General features: G+C 43.3%; 1 protein-coding gene across 2 annotated transcripts in view; it reads right to left on the bottom strand.

Annotated features, from left to right (window-relative positions):
• GABRB3 (gamma-aminobutyric acid type A receptor subunit beta3) overlaps positions 1-20,230 on the bottom strand; it is a 682,386-nt gene that overhangs the window by 114,564 nt on the left and 547,592 nt on the right. For both annotated transcript variants that reach the window (XM_073614636.1, XM_073614637.1), the window contains one exon: positions 5,945-6,165. In XM_073614636.1, coding sequence (XP_073470737.1) covers positions 5,945-6,165 — 221 coding nt within the window. The remainder of the gene's footprint in view (positions 1-5,944; positions 6,166-20,230) is intronic.

Below are 20,230 nucleotides of genomic sequence, written 5' to 3'. Positions count from 1 at the left end.
ATCCTTATTTATCATGCTAAAAGGCAACTATTGTGCCTGTTGAAGAGGTGTCCCCTAACACTGAAAAACCAAAGAGAAAATCTGGATATGAACAAGCATGGTGAATCATACATATATTGTGTAAAATTGCTGATTTATATATACAAATAGGGATGAGCCGAACAACCCCCTGTTCTGTTCGCACCAGAACATGTGAACAGGCAAAAAATTTGTTCGAACACGTGAACACCGTTAAAGTCTATGGGACTTGAACATGAATAATCAAAAGTGCTAATTTTAAAGGCTTATATGCAGTTATTGTCATAAAAAGTGTTTGGGGACCTGGGTCCTGCCCCAGCGGACATGTATCAATGCAAAAAAGTTTTAAAAACGGCCGTTTTTCCGGGAGCAGTAATTTTAATAATGCTTAAAGTGAAACAATAAAAGTGTAATATTCCTTTAAATTACGTACCTGGGGGGTGTCTATAGTATGCCTGTAAAGTGGCGCATGTTTCCCGTGTTTACAACAGTCTGACAGCAAAATGACATTTCTAAAGGAATAAAAGTTATTTAAAACTACTCGCGGCTATAATGAATTGTCGGTCCGGCAATACACATAAAGGTTCATTGATAAAAACAACATGGGATTCCCCCACAGGGGAGTCCCGAACCAAAATTAAGAAAAAAAAAAAGCGTGGGGGTCCCCCGAAATTCCATACCAGGCCCTTCAGGTCTGGTATGGATATTAAGGGGAACCCTGTGCCAAAATTTAAAAAAAAATGGTGTGGGGTCCCCCTTAAAATCCATCAAGTCCCCGTGCGTCAGAGGGGGGTGGGGTCACCGGGTGGCCCCGCCCTCCATTATATAAGAAGTGTCAGAAGAAGAGAAGCATCACACAGCGGGAGCCTCCCATGGATGCGGAGCAGCCCAAGAACGAAGCGGGGAAGAAGACGCCGGGGAGGAAGATGCCGGATGAGAACACCAGAGCAAGAAGCAGAGGATCGGAGGAAGAAGCAGAGGAAGAAGAAGATGGAGGAAGAAACCAAAGGAAGAAGGAAGGAAGATAGAAGAAGACCCAAAGAAGATGGAAAGAAGAAGACTTTAAATAAAGGAATTGTCAAAAACTGTCTCTTGTCATTTTTAACATTTTTGACACTTTTTTGTGAAATGGTAGGGGTACTTTTGTATCCCATTACCATTTCACATGGGGGGGTGGGATCTGGGGTTCCCCTTGTTAAAGGGGGCTTCCAAATTCCGATAAGCCCCCCGCCCGCAGACCCCCAAAACCACCGACCAAGGGTTGTGGGGATGAGGCCCTTGTCCTCATCAACATGGGGAAAAGGTGCTCTGGGGGGCTAACTCAAAGCACCCTCCCAATGTTAAGGGCATGTGGCCTGGTACGGTTCAGGAGGGGGGCGCTCTCTCATCCCCCCTCTTTTCCTGTGGCCTGCCAGGTTGCGTGCTCGGATAAGGGTCTGGTATGGATTTTTGGGGGGACCACATGCCATTTTTTTTTTTTTTTATTTTGGCGCGGGGTTCCCCTTAAAATCCAAACCAGACCTGAAGGGTCTGGTATGGATTTTGAGGGGGACCCCCATGCCATTATACATTTTGGCACGGGGTTCCCCTTAATATCCATACCAGACCTGATGGGCCTGGTATGGAATTTAGGGGGACCCCCACGCCCTTTTTAAAAAAAAATTTGGTTCAGGGTTCCCCTGTGGGGAAATCCCATGCTGTTTTTATCAATGAACTTTTATGTGTATTGTCAGTCCAACAATTCATTAATAGCAGCGAGTAGTTTTAAATTACTTTTTTTCCTTTGAAATGTTATTTTGCTGTCAGACTGTTCTAAACACGGGAAACATGTGCCCCTTTAGAGGCACACTATAGACACCCCCAGGTACGAAATTTAAAGGAATATTACTTTTATTGTTTCACTTTAAGTATTATTAAAATCACTGCTCCTGAAAAAACGGCAGTTTTTAAAACTTCGTTTTGCATTGATATATGTCCCCTGGGGCAGGACCCTGGTCCCAAAACACTTTTTATGACAATACCATGCATATAAGCCTTTAAAATTAGCACTTTTGATTTCTCCCATAGACTTTTAAAGGGTGTTCCGCGGCTTTCGAATTTGCCATGAACACCCCAAATTGTTCGCTGTTCAAACTCGAAGCTCATCCCTACATACAAACAACAGTTGTTTGCCACAAGTAATGACTTTTGACAAGGGTAATGATAAACATATAACACAATAACAAGCAAGACATATTCCCTAACAACTGAAAGATGCTTTTATGAGAACAAGGTGCTACCTTGATATTGTTATACCAATGAAACAAGCAACATTAAAATACTGTCACTTCAAATATATTTTCAATAGACATTTTAGAATATAATGGATGCATAAAGGTTACCAGACCAACGAGCTATGCATTTAGATGGTTAATGGAAGAGCAGTGTAGTAACTGAGTGACTTCATGAGCTTTCACAGAGGTTAAACATGAAAGGTTTCCCTTTGTTACCTAAGTGTGAATAGCTGCCTCATACAGGGTCACAATACTAAAAAAAAATGACACACTGATACTTGAAGTCACACAGAAGAGCTTTAAAGGATTTGTCACTTCTAAATTATCTTGTTAAAGCATAAGTTCACTTCTAAAACTCTTACTACCTCTCTTATACTCCCATTGAGAATCGAGCTGTAAGGCCACCCTATCTCCTAATTGAGCTTGGGGCTGATTATTCTTTATATAAATGTACACTTATTTCCCTACACTTTGCACTTTGAGCATAGAATATAGTTGCCTATAGTCAGATGTCTGGAGATCGTCACTGTCAGGGTACCAATAGCAGGAGGACTCTAGGACCCAGCATCTGTCAGGGCAGGAGAAGGGCTCTAGAACCGAGCACCTCTGCCAGCAAATCACTTTGGCTTTTATAAGGAAGTCAGCCCTTGGCTGAAGTGCTGTTTGATCTTCAGCTTACCCACGTTCCTGTGTTTCCTGTTTCCTGTGATTCTTGATTACCAACCTGGCTAATTCCAGACTTGTCTCCTGCCTGCCTCCTGACCTTGACCTCAGCTTGTTTAATGGATCTCCTCGGCCTGCTACCTGTCTTGACCTCGGCTCCCACATGACCTTGTCTTCTCTGCTATGCACCTGGCACTGAACCTTGACTTGTACCGACTACCCTCTGTCTCAGTGACCTTGGTTACCTGCTATATCTCACGGGCACCACCTGCCTGCAGCAGTCCCGCAGAACATCAGCCGTGTTCCTGATCCTTTTCTGCAAGCAACTCTGCAGGTGACCCGTGCTTCTTTGGGCATGACTCCTCCTGTTTCACCTCCAGGGGAGTCTGGAACTGAGCTGCAAGGGAAGCCCTCTCTCCATTGGCCTCCAGCACTTTGGTACCTGATAGTCACTATACAGCATTCCAAATGCTGCCCAGACTTTAACTGAAATCTTTGAACATTAATATGTCGTCTATGGTGCATGCTCACAGAGAGTGACAATAAAGATCAGGGGTTTTCTGAAGATTTAGCATAGGTAAAGAGGCTTCCATTCTTTTTGGGGAAAGCCACCCACAAGCCTGTTGTCTCTACAAGTACAGATTAAAAGATGTGTGCAGATTTTAATCAGTTGCTGCTGTGTGAAGCTTGGCAAGCAGCATATTGATGGACTCTGGATAATGCCTATGCTTTGGTTAGAATGCTGGGACTGGGGAGTGGGGAGAAACGTATAAGTGTGCCAGAAGAGGACTAATCATTTAAATAGTATGTGTACTTCTATATACACTATATTACCAAAAGTATTGAGACACCTGCCTTTAAACGCACATGACCTTTAACGGCATATTGAGTTGGCCCACCCTTTGAAGCTATAACAGCTTCAACTGTTCTGGGAAGGCTGTCCACAAGGTTTAGGAGTGTGTCTGTGGGAATGTTTGACCATTCTTCCACAAGCACATTGGGAGGTCAGGCACTGATGTGGACGAGAAGGCCTGCCTCACAGTCTCTGCTCTAATTCATCCCAAAGGTGTTCTATTGGGTTAAGGTCAGGCAAGTCAAGTTCCTCCACCCCAAACTCACTCATCCATGGCTTTATGGACCTTGCTTTGTGCACTGATCCAAATCATTTGATGGAGGGGGAATTATGGTATGGGATTGTTTTTCAGGGGTGGGGCTTGACCCCTTAGTTTCAGTGAAGAGAACTCTTAAGGCGTCAGCATATAAAAACATTTTGGACAATTTCATGGCCCCTTAGTTTCAATGAAGGGAACTCTTAAGGTATCATCATACCAAAACATCTTGGACAATGTCATGCTCCTAACTTTGTGGGAACAGTTTGGGGATGGCCCCTTGCTGTTCCAACATGACTGTGCACCAGTGCACAAACAAGGTCCATAAAGACATGGATATTGAGTTTGGGGTGGAGGAACTTGACTGGCCTGCACAGAGTCCTGACCTCAACCCGACAGAACACCTTTGGGATCAATTAGAGCGGAGACTGCAATCCAGGCCTTCTCATCCACATCGGTGCCTGACCTCACAAATACGCCTCTGGAAGAATGGCCAAACATTGCCATAGACACGCTCCTAAACCTTCTGGACAGCCTTCCCAGAAGAGCTGAAGCTGTTACACCTGCAAAGGGTGGGCCAACGAAATATTAAACCCTATGGACTAAGACTGGGATGACATTAAAGTTAATGTGTGTGTAAAGACAGGCATCCCAATACTTTTGGTAATATAGTGTATTTATGCAAAAAAAAATGAGCTGAGGCAAGACTTTGGATGGTCTAAACAGCCTGACAGGTAAATAATACAAAGCTGAAATGACCTTTAGTTTTAAAAATAATAATAACACAAAAATTGCTAGGATTTGTTGCAGAATAAAATTAGTGGGGTTGATCTTCTAAGCCTAGAGAGTGCAAAATCTGGTGCAGCTCTGCATAGAAATCAATGAGCTTTTTGTCAAAGCTTAAAGTGATATTAAAGGCTGAATAAAAACAACAAAAACAAACATGTTATAGTTACCTGCTCTGTGTAATGGTTTTGCACAGAGAAGCCTCGATCCTCCCCTTCTCATGTCCCCTGCTAATGCCCTTCCCTCCTGCTGAGTGCCGCTACATCAAGCAGCTTGCTATGGGTCACCCCAGCAGCGGCTGGCTCCCGAGCCACTGCTCTGCATGTCCATTCACACACAGAGCCCCGGCTCGGCCTCACCCACATTCTCTCTCTTCATTGGCTCACTGACTGTGATTGCCAAAGAGGAGGGAGAGTCCCCAGAGATCCAAGGCTCTTGTGCACATGGATGGATTGCGATGGGGCTCAGGTAAGTATGAGGGGGGGCTGAGAGGGCTGCTGGACAGTGAAGGTTTTTTACCTTCATCCATAGAATGCATGAACGTAAAAAAAAAATGAGCCTTTAGAATCACTTTCATTGAACATGCTGAAGTTAGAAGCTGATTGGCTACTGTGCAGAGCTGCACCAGATTTTACACTCTCCAGTTTTAGTAAATCAACCCCTGTACGTCTCTTCTTCAATAAATTTTTCTTACCTGTCCAATAGCAACTTGTTTAAGGTTGGACATTGATTGTACATGCCAAGATTGTACAGCTTAGTGGCTTTGCGTACAATTTTGGCATGCTTTGATTAAACAAAGATGCCAGTGCTAAAGAGGGAGCTTGCAGACATCACACGACTAGAGGGTAGGTAAGTCCTGTGGGCTTTAAATTATAGCTAAGGCAGCACTGTTAAAACTATTCAGTGATTTTGTGGAGATTTAGACTATTATTACAATGTTACAATACTTATTAATACTGATTACAATAGTTCATTAAGAAAATTGTCCCATATTCAGCAAGTATTAATAAGAATACCATCATAGCAAACTAAAAATAAATATATACAGAAATGTAATAAATACATATAAAATCTTCAGTAATTGAATTCACTCACCTTAGGCCATATAAAACTGTCCCATCTGGATGGAGACGGATCATACGGTTTTTTACTGTAACCCCATGAACAAAAGACTTTTTGTCATTTAGAAAATACGTGTCAGGAACCCACAGCTGGTCTGCCACTCGGTTGTCAAGAGTGAGGTTAAGTGGGATTCCGGTATACGCTAATCTCTTGTCTCTCCAGTACTGCTGGAAATACATTGTCAGAGTATAGTCCTGTAAAGAGAAAATATACAATTGAGTAAATTCTTTCTTGTGATTTATACCTTCTAGTTCTCTAGATGATATACATTTTCCTAAACCTGGGAAAACTCAAGTCACTGTAAGGCAAACATTATCCATATATCGCTTTTCACAGGTACCCATAAAACCATAATTTGATGTTATCACAAAAGGTAGGACAAAAGGGGCCAAAACATTCCATTTGGAGGTACAATAAATCACATCATATTACCACTTTCGAAAAAAAAAAAAAAACAACAAAAAATTTAATGCCGCGTACACGCGGTCGGAATTTCCGACACCAAATGTTAGATGTTAGCTTCTCCGACCATGTGTAGGCTCCATCGGACATTTGTTGTCGGAATTTCTGACAACAAAAATTTGAGAGCTGGTTCTCAAATTTTCCCACAACAAAATCAGTTGTTGTAAATTCCAAGCGTGTGTAGACAAGTCCGATGCAGAAAATTCCACGCATGCTCTGAATCAAGTACGAGACAAAAGCGCTTGATCTGGTAAAACTAGCGTTTGTAATGGAGATAGCACATTCGTCACGCTGCAAATTTTTAAATCTTTCAATGCAGCGCATTTTCTTCTTTATAATGCTAGAATAATTAAGTTGTTTTGCTGCTGATTTTCACACAGAGTTCTGACAAGCTGAATATTTGTTGTCGTTTTGTGTGTCAAGTTACCACAACACCATTATTATCTTGTATTTTTTAACCTCAAGGAGGTTGGTTGGTGTTGATGTCCCTTGTTAATTTGACATTTTATTTGTTAAATGTACCTGCCTACTCACAAACTATCCTTTTTGAAGTCAAACAAATAGGCAAATATTTGTGAAAAAAATAGAGATTTATTAGGGGTCATAACCAAATAAAGAGGCAGGCAACGCTGGATAAACTGGTGAAATTGGCGAAGGGTTTGTACCCCAGGGCACACATCAACTATTTGACAGGCAAAATTGGTAGCCTGAGGAGTCCATTTAATAGGGAGCACAATCTGGTCCAGGACTCAGGGAGATCCGGAACAGCAGCAGATCACATATATGTCCCGAGGCTGTGATCATACAACAGCCTGCGTCTTTTGTCAGACCAGACTGAACCCAGGCCATCTCACTCTTCTCTTCCTTCTACGCTTGCTTCCAGGCTGTGGCTCTGGTGTTAGAGTTGTGGCAGGAGGTGGAGGAGGAGGAGGATTGTCCAACTCACACAGGTGGGTTTTGCATGTGAGTTCGCCCCACAACCCCTTATTTAGGGCCAGATAGATCACTTCCTCACAAATGAGGCATTGGCCCACCTCCATTTCCTGCATTTTGCTGGCAGCCATGCAGGCATAGGCCTCAAGAAGACTGGGGGGGTTTCTGAGGGCCGCAGAAGCCTGCCGAATTAACCCAAGTGCTGACTCCTCCATGTTCCTCCCCTTCCTGGGCCTTTTGTGTTGAAGGTGGAGAGGAGGGACCTGGGATTTGGTCAGGCTACTGGGCCCGGCCACCTCCTGGCTGCCACTTACCCCCGCCACTTCCTGGCTGCCACTTACCCTGCCACCTCCTGGCTGCCACTTTCCCCCGCCACCTCCTGGCTGCCACTTTCCCCCATTTCCTCCTGGCTGAGACTTTACTGTGTATGAAAATGGGACATAGTTTTAGTTTATTGTTCATCAACCACACACAATTTTGATAAATATGTTGAACAATGCTATACCTGACTCAAGCTGGGCTCCTCCACTTTTTCCTGGGTGGAAGGCCCAGGTTGGACATCGGAAGCCTCAGATGGGGTGGAAGGAATCGTGGAAGGAAGGGTTGAGAGTGATGGCCTGATTTCAGTCTGGTCTGACAGAAACCGCAGTCTGCCGTAGTACCAGAGTCTGGGGACATAAATGACATTTGCTGCTGCTCCTGATCTCATGGAATCCTGGACCTTTTTGCGCTCCCTATTATAAGTGCTCCTCAGGCCACCAATTTTGCACTTCAAATAGTTGATGTTTGCCGTGGGCATCTGCGGCTTCAATTCCAGCAATTGATCCAGTGCTGCCTTCCTCTTTATTCTATTAGTATAAAAGGGGTGTTTTGTCTGCCACAGACAGGGCAGCTCTCTGTACATATCAATGAATTGGGGGAGGAAGTCGTGATCATTGAATCAATCCATTTTATCTGCAAGACACAACACAAAGACAAACCCTAATGTCAAGCTAAACTCTCATAATATTGTCCCGATATAGGCCTCAATCTATAAGCAGTATAGGCCACTGATGCCCCTAGTTAAAATTGTACCTTTATTAGCATGATCGACGCTTCCGATACTCCTTCCTCCGCTCAGAGATCGTATGTACGATGCACGCGTGTTATGCTTTATATACACTGCGCATGCATGAAACTCCGCCTGCCCCTGACCTTCTTTCTAGTATATTCCCCGCCCCTTCTCTTTCGGCACAGTGGGAGAGCACATGGTGGAAAAAGAGAAAGTGCATGCAGACAGCAGCAGCAACAAAGAAATCCCAGAGCCACAAACATCCCGATCCAGGAGGAGATTTAAGGCCTCAAATATGTCCTTTGTAGAGATGGTGGAGATCGTGGACATCTTGAAGAGGGCCAACTATGATGGGAAGTATGGACCATACCCAAACACAAATGTGAAAAAGACCAAGATCATGACTAAAGTTGTGAAAAGTCTGCACAGGAATTTTGGGGTACGACGATCCAAGGATCAATTGAGGAAACGCTGGTCAGACCTGAAATTGAGGGAGCACGATCAGTACAGAAGGATCAGGAAACTGCTTCTAAAAAGTAAGTATGTTGTGTGTCCCTATTATTACTTGCATGCTGCTCCATGTGCTTTTCTTTACTGTTGTACAGTTTAAAATGGCAACTTTCACGTTTGTGGGCACAGTAATCAGTCGTAGTAAACATCATTTGTTCGCCCACTAATACAATGTTTTTGACAGATGCAGGTGACTACATTTGGTCATGCCTATTTGTATTAAAAGAAGTTTAGTACATTGTTTAGATGGGTTTGTAACTAGAATGAAATGCAAACTTGATTCAGTGTAAGGAGAGGACACTCAGCAGCTGTTTACACATCTGGATGCAGGAGCACTAGTGTAGGACACCAGAACAAACTTTTTAGGGTGTCCCACACAGGTGCTCCAGTGGATACTAGGGGTGTCTCCATGTGTGAAACTTGCACAAAACAGGTAAGTATTCCAGCTTTAGAAAGGGAAAAAAAATAATGTTTTCAGCTTTAAACTCTGCCAAAACAGACAATTGTACAACACTTCCAAGCAATGTTTCATATTACTATTTCTGGCCTCAAATATCTGTGTGCTAAGTATACCTTTTTTTAATTCACATAGGGGAGAAAATACTCGGGACATAAGAGGACACCAGGAACCCCACACTTCCTAAAGAAGAGGAAATCCCCACACCACAACCTGAGGATGTGGAGGAAGGAGAGTCTTATGAAGTGGACGAAATAGTGATCACAACAGGTGAGTGTCTGAGACCACAGCTTCATGTAATAGATGGATGCCTGCATATTTATAATACATGGTGTGTTTTTTTATTTTAGATGATGTGGATGTTGTGGAAGAAGAATCTCATTTCACAAGTGCAAGTGCACAGATCCTCATCGGGGAGATCATGGTGTGCAATCGTGATTTGCAGAAGATCAAGGAAGACATCAATGATGTGGAAAAAAGACTCAAAAACATCATTGATGTTTTAGGCAGAATCTAAAACACCCCAAAATTATTCAAGTTTGTTTTTAATTTTCTGATTTTTCAAACTATTTTAAAGTATTTTGAAAGCCAAATTTTAAAGATGCACAAAGTGTGTCAACATGTGCTATCTGCCATCACGGGATATCAATGTAACGCGTTTGGTGGGTGAAACCCCTTCTTCGCAACTAAAGTAGATGAGAGGAAGGGGTTGCACCCCCCAAACATGTCCATTGATCGACCAAGATGGGATCTAGCACATGTTGACATTAGGCATGGGATCAGGAGGGAAATCCACATTTTGACTCCCAATTTGTGTGCATCTTCAAAATTTGGCTTTCACAGGGGTGACAACACCCCATATGATGAAGGCAAGATCAACACAGTTTGAACATACTAATGTCTGATATTGCCTTCACTTTGACAAAGTTGAACTTTGTAAGTTCCTGAGTTGTGTATTGTTTTTTGGTTTTAAACATGCCTGTTTAACCCAAAAAAGGCCATATACTGTCAAACATAAAAATGTTATACAACAAATATGTTGGTTTGTTCAAAAACCCTTTTCTAATGCACATGTGAATGTGCACAGAGTAAAATGTTTTCTACTCAGCAATGGGGGTTATTTACGAAAGGCAAATCCACTTTGCACTACAAGTGCACTTGGAAGTGCAGTCGCTGTAGACCTGAGGGGGACATGCAAGGAAAATAAAAAACAGCATTTTTGCTTGTACATGATTGGATGATAAAATCAGCAATGCTTCCCCTCATTTCAGATCTTCCACTCAGATCTACAGCGATTGCACTTCCAAGTGCTCTTTCAAGTGCACTTGTAGTGCAAAGTGGATTTGCCTTTAGTAAATCAACCCCTATCTGTAGCTTCTTCTTTCAATGCTCAATAGCAGTTTTTGGAGTAAGTTGGTGTTTACAGTGACAATGGGGGTTATTTACTAAAGGCAAATCCACTTTGCAGTACAAGTGCACTTTCAGTGGAGTTTCAAGTGCACTTGTACTGCAAAGTGGACTTTCCTTTACTAAATAACCCCCACAGTGCTCTAAAATTTGCCCCAATCAGGCCATTTTCGGGGCTCCAAAAAATTAATTTGTGGTGCTGAAAATGATTATTTTTATCATTAATGCATTACATACATTAACAACAAAAACAATGTGTGTGTAGCAGACCCACAGCATAATAGTCAGCTGAACAAGAGATTGTCACCTCATGTTTCAAATAAATTACGTTTGCACTATTGAAGAAAATGGCCAAAAAGAAAAGCCCATTGGAGAACCTAAAAGAAACACAAGCAGTATATCAAATGAAATATTATTTCAGTTTAAAATAAAAATTTATTTTAAAAAAGTTTCTTAAACATTTGCTGGCATATCAATGGCCCCCCTACCCGCAAAGTATTCGAAATATTTTTGACAGACCTCGTGGGCACTTTGGGGAGGCAAGCCAGGATGGCCAGCTTCAAGTGCCATCAGGGTTTGTTCTTGAAATTTGGCCTCAGGCCCAACTGAGGCCACATAGTTCATAGCATTTCTCCTTAGAAAGTTGTGTAGAATGCACCATGCAAGTATTATATGGTTACGTTTAGATTGGCGTCAGGAATAGGCGGAACCGGCTGGCCATTATCCCGAAAGCACTCTCCACCACTCTTCTGGCTCTGGCCAGCCAGTACTTAAAAACCCTCTGGTCCGGGGTGAGGGTCCTCATGAGGAATGGCTGCATCAGGTGTTCACCAAGCCCAAACACTTAATCAGCGACAAAGACGAACGGTAGACCAGCTACGTTGTCTTCCGGAGGTGGCAATCCCAAGCCACCACTCTGGAGCCATCTATAGAACTCTGTCTGGGTGATGACTCCACCATCTGACATCTGGCCATTCTTCCCCATGCCCACATACAAAAACTTGTATGTCACCGACACCACTGCCAAAATCAATATACTATTAAACCCCTTATAGTTGTAATAGTATGACCCCGAGTTGGGGGGTGGGACGATGTGGACGTGTTTCCCATCAATTGCCCCTCCACAGTTGGGAAAGTCCCACCGCTGGGCAAAGTGGGATGCCACAGCCTGCCATTCCTGTGGTGTTGAAGGAAACTGTGGAGTCAAACAAGAAAAAAAAATTAGTACTTTTGCACATAAAATTGCATGCAGATTAGACAGAGACATTCTAGGCCAACATTAGTCTAACATTTATTTTAAGGAGTATTTAAAGAGAAAAATATAAGGTACACGTATCAGATTCCTCACCCCCTCTGATGGCCCATTGTAAAAATTTTAGGGGGGGTATGTTTTGGACAGGTAACCCTCTACACTTCATTGAGAGCTGAAAGCATACACAATGTGTTTTACTTTTGCCAGACAGGTAAGAAGTGTCATAATACAAAAATATAAATACACATTGTACAAACTGAAGCACAATTTTACATTCTGCAATTACCTATCAAGATAATAGGAGAACAAACCTTTAAACAGTACCATTTGAAAGTATTCAGGCGGGCCCTTTCACTACATGCTTTGGTGAATTCATCCATAAATATGACCACAAAAGAGGTAGGTATAGTGTGTATGGGTTTGGCAAAGTCAGCAGACAGAGTATTGGTATCAGTTGACTTAACGGTTGGGGGGGAGAGTTCCAAATGAGTTGGGACACCAAAAAAGCCTCTGGCACTCTGCCTGATTTAACTACAACAATAACATTTAAACACATTTTAGGAAGTGTTTAGGGCAAAGCAGTACAATGGAGCTGACAAAATACATTGTTAAGTGACTAGGCTAGGTGTGTATGGGCCCAGGATAGCATGCTGGGAAGGTTAGTGAAGGCAAATATGCATGAAGGACAAAAAAGGAGCATTAAAAGCTTCTAGCACGCATGAGGATAAAGAGGACATTCACAGCATATTACAATCATGGTAACTAGGGAATGATGAAAGAAATACAATACATTAGCAAACATTAAATACATAGAATGTGATGTTAAAGGAGAAAACTTACCTTAATATAGTCCTTCTGCAGGACCTGAAATATGGCAGAACAGGTCTCTGGAATAATTATTCCCAGTGCCTGAGAGGAGATGCCTGTCGAGAACTTGATGTCCTGCAGACTTCTCCCTGTCACCAAGTACCGTAACATGGCGACTAGCCTCTGTTCAGGAGTGATGGCTTGCTGCATGCAGGTGTCCTGCTTCATAATATAAGGGGACAACAAAGCCAACAAACGGTGAAAAACGGGGTCCGTCATCTGGAGATAATTCCTGAAATCATCAGGGTTATTCTCACGGATCTCCCACAACAAAGGCATGTGAGAGAATTGGTCACACTGGAGTAACCAATTCTTCGTCCATGAACTCCTCCCCACCCTGTTCATGGACTGGGCTAGGGTCAAAGTAAGAACCCCAAACCAAGCCCCTGCACAGCACGAACTCTATGATGAGTACGTACCCGCAACATGGCTAGAAAACGGTTGGCTCGTCAGAACGAACTAACAGAACGCACTGAAAATCAGAAGGGCCTGGGAAGAGCAACCTGAAAATCAGAAAGGAGCGTACAAGAATGCACTGAAAAACAGATACGAACTGACTACACGCACTGAAAACCAGATACGAACCCACAAACACAAACTGAAGAGCAGTAACGAATTGAAAAGCACGAGGCTGAAAAGTGCGAATCATCTCTCACCAAACATCTACTAACACGGGATAAACACGAGATTAGCAGAAGGAGCCCAAAGGGTGACGCACTGGCTATTGAACTTCCCTTTTATAGTGCCATCATACGTGTTGTACGCCACCGCGTTCTTGGCAATCAGAATTTCCGACAACATTTGTGCGACTGTGTGTATGCAAGACAAGTTTGAGCCAACATCCGTCAGAAATAAATCCAGGATTTTGTTGTTGGAATGTCCAATCGTGTGTACGCGGCCTTATGCCCCGTACACACGGTCGGATTTTCCGATGGACATTGTCCAATCGGAGCGTGTTGTCGGAAATTCCGACCGTGTATGGGCTCCATCGGACATTTTCCATCGGATTTTCCGACATACAAAGTTGGACAGCAGGAGATAAAATTTTCCGACAACAAAATCCGATCGCGTCAATTCCGACCGCGTGTGGCCTGTTCCGACGCACAAAGTGCCACGCATGCTCAGAAGAAATTCCGACACGGGACAGCTCGTTCTGGTAAACTTAGCGTTCGTAATGGATACAGCATTTTCGTCACGCTGCAATGTTAAAAATGGTTTAATACAGCGCACTCTCTTCTTCTTTATAATGTGACAAGAATTAAGTCGTTTTGATGCTTATATTCACACACACTTCTCACAAACTTCTTTCGTTACTATTTATCGGGATTCCCTCAATATATTTTGATTTCTCACATCTGACAACATATTTTTATTTTTTTTTTGTTACTTTAATGTAGAATCTTTTTTTGTGTTTCTCTTTTTTAATTTTTTGGTGATTTTGATTTGTACTCCCGAAAATGTTTGTGTGTTTTTTGTCCCACAACACCATTGATATGTTGTTCTATTTAATCTGTAGGAGATTGTTTGGTGTTGTTGTCTCTTGTTAATTTCACATTTTATGTTAGAAATGTACCTGAATCGTCACCAACAAACTGTCCTTTTTGGATGAAAACACACACAGGAGAGTAGAATTTACCGAAAAATATTTTATTAAGGGGTCACAACTATAAACAAAGAGGGAGGCAACGCTGGAGAAACTGCAGAAGTGGGCAAAGCCTTGGACCCCCAGGGCAGACATCAATTATTTAAAAGCAAAATTGGTGGCCTGAGGAGTCCTTATCTAAGGGAGGGCAGTCTGGTCCAGAAGTCCCAGAGATCTGGAAAGCAGCAGATGACATCTGTGTTCCCAGGCTGTGGTCATACGAGAGACTGCATCTTCTGTCAGACCAGACTGAACCCAGGGTCATCACTCTTTGGTCTTCCTTCCACTCCTCCTTCCAGCCTTTGGCTGTGGTGGTGGAGTTGTGGCAGCAGGAGGAGGAGGAGGATCGTCGATCTCAATGACATCCGTCTTGGGTGTCAGTTCCCCACTCAACCCCTTACGTAGGACTTTATAAATCAGGTCCTCAGAGATCTTGCGTTGGCCCTCCTGCATGCCCTGCAATTTGGTGGCAGCCTTGTATGGCAGGTGGAGGGGAGGAACCTGAGACTCAGTCAGGCTGCGACTTGTCCCAGGCTTCTCTTGGCTGCCACTTAGCCCCGCCTCCTCCTGGCTGCCACTAATCCCCGCCTCCTCCTGGCTGACACTAATCCCCGCCTCCTCCTGACTGCCACATTCCACAGCCTCCTCCTGGCTGAGGTCTTCCTGTGTATGAAAAAGGGACATAGTTTTAGTTTTTTTTACATCAATCACACACAATTTTCACCTCCTGACTGCTGCAAATTGAATGTTAACAAATATAACAGACTATCCTTCTGAGCCCAGCATTTTGCATTCTTGTCCCAATTTTGGGTGCCCACTACTGTCTATTGATATGTAAAACACTTTTTTTAATCAGCAATTAATGATCAATAATAACATCTATAGTAAACATCATTTCTTTATTGCCTAGAAATCTGTAGAAGAATGCTATACCTGACTCCAGCTGGGCTCCTCCAATTCTTCCTGGCTGGAAGGCCCAGGTTGGACATCGGAAGCCTCAGCTGGTATGGAAGGAAGCATGGAAGGAAGAGTGGAGAGGGATTCCCTGACTTCAGTGTGGTCTGACAGAAATCGCAGTCTCTCATAGTACCACAGCCTGGGGACATAAATGTCATCTGCTGCAGCTCCGGACCTCTGGGAATCCGTGACCTTCTTGCGCTCCCTAAGATAAGTGCTCCTCAGGGGATGGTTGCTGTGGGGACCACCGGCTTCACCAACTCCAGCAGTTTCTCCAGCGCTGCCTGCCTCTTCTGTTTGTGATTATAGTGGGGGTGTCTCACTTGCCACAGACAGGGCAGCTCCCTGTACTTGTCAATGAACAGGGGCAGAAAATTGTGGTCATTGAACCCATCCATTTTCTCTGCAAGACACAACACAAGACAAACCCTAATGTCAGGCCAAACTCCCCTAATCTTGTTACAATATAGGCTTCCATTTCAAAGCAGTATAGGCCCAAGTTTAGATCCTACCTTCGTTAGCACGATCGGCGTCTCCGATGCTCCTTCCTCCGCTCACAGATCGTACGTAAGACGCGCGCGTTACGATTTATACACACTGCGCATGCGTATAACTCCGCCCGCCCCTGACGTTCTTTCTATTCTATTCCCCGCCCCTTTTCGTTCGGCGCAGTGGAGGAAGAGCACATGGCGGATAGACAGCAGGATCGTGCTAAGTACAGCAACGAGGAGGAGGAAAGGCCGGAGCCTGAAACATCCCGATCCAGAAGGAGATTAAAGGACTCAAATATGTCCTTTGGGGAGATGTTGGAGATGGTGGACATCCTGAAGAAGGCCGACTATGATGGAAAGTATGGGCCTTACCCCAACCCCAATGTCCGAAAGGCCAAGATCATGGCGAAAGTGGTCAGGAGTCTGCACCGGAAATTCAGGGTATGACGATCGAAAGATCAGCTCAGGAAGCGGTGATCGGACCTGAAATTACAAGAACATGAGCAGTACAGAAAGATCCGGAGAGTTCTGCAAAAAAGTAAGTAGTTGTGCTGTGTTCCTATTGTTCTTGTGTTTATTACGTTCGTGCTGCTCCATGTGCTTTTAGGAACTGTTGTACAGTTTAAAATGGCAACTTTCATGTTCATGGGCACATTATTCGTTCGGATCACACATTTTTATTTCGGACTATAAAATAACATTGTTTAGCCCATATGCATTTGGCCACCATTTTGAGGCCCTATACTTGTCTTCAAAGAATTGGGTTGTGTAGATGGCTTTGTTACTAGAATGAAATGCAAACTAGATTCTGTGTAAGGAGAAGACACTCAGCAGCTGTTTTCACATCTGGACACTGGAGCACTAGTGTGGGACCCCAGAACACCATTTTTATTAGGGGGGCCACACAGGTGCTCCAGTGTATACTATAGGGGGGGGCTACATCTGTGAAGCTTGTACCAAACAGGTAAAGTATTGCAGCTTGACAAAGGACACTAAAAAAGCTACATCTTGGAACTCGGCTAAAATAGATCATTGTACCCCACTTCCAAACAATGTTTCATCTTTATAGTTCTGCCATCAAATATCTGTGTGCTAATTATACCATTTTTGTTTTACATAGGGGAGAAAAGACTCGGAGGACACCCCTCATCCGAGGAGACCAGAGACCGCCCCCCTCTGAAAGAAGGGGAAATCCACCCAACACAAGATGAGCAGGAGGAAGAAGACGTGGTGGAACTAGTCACCACAACAGGTGAGTGTCTGCAACCACAGGCTCCGATAAGAGATGGATGGCGGCATTTTTTTTAGACCTAATTTATTTTGGGTTTCCTCTCTTTTTAGGTGATAGTGAGGTTGTGGATGAAGATCCTTTCACATCAGAAAGTGCCCAGATCGTGATCGGGGAGATCATGGGGTGTAATTTACAATTGGAAAACATCAAGTAAAACATCAATGATGTTATTCCAAAATATAAAAACATCATTGATGTTTTGGGGCGAGTTTAAAGCCCCTCCAAATCACTTTCTTCTTTTGTGTGCTACAATGTGCTAAATGTTTTTGTGATTTTTCCCAAAGCCAAATTTGGAGGATGCACACAGTGTGCCAACATGTGCTATCTGCCATCACGGGAGATCAATGGACGCATTTTGGGGGTGCAACCCCTTCCTCAATAATAAAGTAGCGGTGAGGAAGGGCTTTCTCCCCCAAAACATGTCCCTTGATCCCCCGTGATGGCAGCTAGCACATGTTGACATTGTGAAATTTGTGTGCATCTTCCAAATTTGGCTTTTCCTGGGGTGATTTCCCCCCATCTGAACGCAATATCAAACACAGTTCCTAAATACTCATGTCTGATATTGCCTTCAAGTTCTACCAAATGTGAACTTTGTAAGATCAAGATTTGTGTCTTTCTTGTGGGTTTTACACAGGCCTGTTTTCGATAAAATGCACATTTTGATTTTGGATAATGACACCACAAAAATTGTTATACAACAAACATGTTGGTTTGTCAGAAAAACCTTTGGTAAATGCACATGTGATTGTGCAGGTATTAAAAAGATTGCTCATCAAGAATGTGTGGATTATTGTCTCAACACTACAACACTTTTGGGGTGATGTAATTGTTGTTTTATGAGAAAATGGGGGTAATTTCCTAAGGGCAAATCCACTTTGCACTACAAGTGCAGTTTCAGTGCAGTTGCAAGTGCACTTGTAGTGAAAAGTGTCTTTGCATTTAGTAAATAACAGCCAACAGTGCTTTGTATAAGGTTACACAATCACGACATTTTCTGGACTCCACACATTTCTGTCAGGGTCAGCTCAAACAAACACAAGCAGTAAATGTCCACAAAGAAGAGCCTGGGGGGAGATGCCTGTCGAGAACTTGAGGTCCTGCAGACTTCTCCCTGTGGCCAAATACCGCAAGGTAGCGACCAACCTCTGCTCCGCAGTGATGGCTTGCCTCATGCAGGTATCCTGACTGCTGATATAGGGGGTCAGCGAAGCCAACAAACGGTGAAATACGGGGTCTGTCATCCGGAGAAAGTTCCTGAAATCATCAGGATTATTCTCACGGATCTCACGGAGCAAAGGCATATGACAGAACTGGTCACGCTGAAGCAACCAATTCTTGGTCCATGAACTCCTCCCCACCCTGTTCATGGACTAGACTTGTGTCAAGGTCAGGACCCCAACACCAAGCCCCCGCACAGCACGAACTCTACGAGGAGTACGCATACGAAACATGGCTAGAAAACGGTCGGCTGCTCAGAACGAAGTAACAGAACGCACTGAAGAACAGCAAGGCCTGTGAAGAGCGACCTGAAAAACAGCAACGAGCGGGCAAGATCGCACAGAAAACTCCGATACGAACTGACTGCACGCACTGAAGAGCAGATACAAACCCACAAGCACAAACTGAACCGCAGAAAACGATCTGAAAGCCACGAGTCTGAAAAAGCGCGAATCGTCTCTCACCAAACTTTTACTAACACGAGATTAGCAAAAGGAGCCCAAAGGGTGCCGCGCTTGGTTCTGAACCGGCCTTTTCTAGTCTCGTCGTACGTGGTGTACGTCACCGCGTTGTTGGCGATCAGAAATTCCGACAACTTTGTGCGACCGTGTGTAGGCAAAACAAGTTTGAGCCAACATCCGTCGGAAAAAATCCTAGGATTTTGTTGTCGGAATGTCCGAACAAAGTCCGACCGTGTGTACGGGGTATTAGACTTGCTGATATAATTTCTGCAGCCAACTGGTTTTTGGATAGCCAGGCCATCTTCTCTCTCTGGGGTTGATTTACTAAAGGTAACTAGACAGTTACCTTTGCAGTTGCAGTTGCTCCGTAGCTTAGTAAATGAGGATAAGTTTGGCTGACTGACATTGTCCAATCATGTGCACACAAAAATGCATTTTTTTTCCTTGCGTGTGATTAGGTATTCTTTGCAAAGTGAAGATTTACCTAATTTACTAAGCTCTGGAGCAACTGCACTTGCAAAGTGTACTGTCAAGTCACCTTTAGTAAATCAGCCCCTCTGTGTCATATATTTGCCCAATGTAATTCTTTATTATTTGAAGTACTGTGATGTGTAATTTGTAGATGCTTTACATAATAACAGTTATTAATGAAAGAGTAATAATAAAATTTGATAATAATTATAACCGTATAACACAAATATAGATTCACATGTACAAACATAAATCAGTATATAAAGTAGTGGCTGAGCTCCTGTGAAGCCACAAGTATTTATTTCCTAAAACTGCCAGGCAAATGTGTAAAAACACCACTTATGTATTTGACAAAAATCTTTACATATTGTTTTAAATACAGCTACTATAAGCTTTTTAAAACTAGATTTATATTAGCTTCCTATAATTGAATGCAAGCTATAGTCCTAAAGAGTCCAGCATGGTGGACATATTGAGTTCTACTGATTGCACAATGCTGTAATTCTAACACTATTTAGAGCTGTAATTTTAACACTATTTAGAGCAGCGGGTTGGTGACTTTCTATGTATTTTCAGGCTCAGTGAGCGAAGAATGAACAGACTGAGTGCCAGTAACTGACCAAGCTGTGTTTGTTAAGGTGGGACAGTAAACTTCTAAATGCACTATAGTCAGTCTTGTGATCCAGGCATTCTTGTCACACTGCAACACCAGACAGCTGACAAACCCTTTTTCCTAGTTGAGCTCATGCACATTGGAAATTTTGCTTACTTTCCTAGACTCCTTTC

The sequence above is a fragment of the Aquarana catesbeiana genome, linkage group LG02 (genome assembly GCF_042186555.1).
Source record: "Aquarana catesbeiana isolate 2022-GZ linkage group LG02, ASM4218655v1, whole genome shotgun sequence".
Classification (NCBI taxonomy): Eukaryota; Metazoa; Chordata; class Amphibia; order Anura; family Ranidae; genus Aquarana; species Aquarana catesbeiana.
Note: the sequence above shows the minus strand (reverse complement) of the source record. Positions and strands in the feature narration are given on the sequence as shown.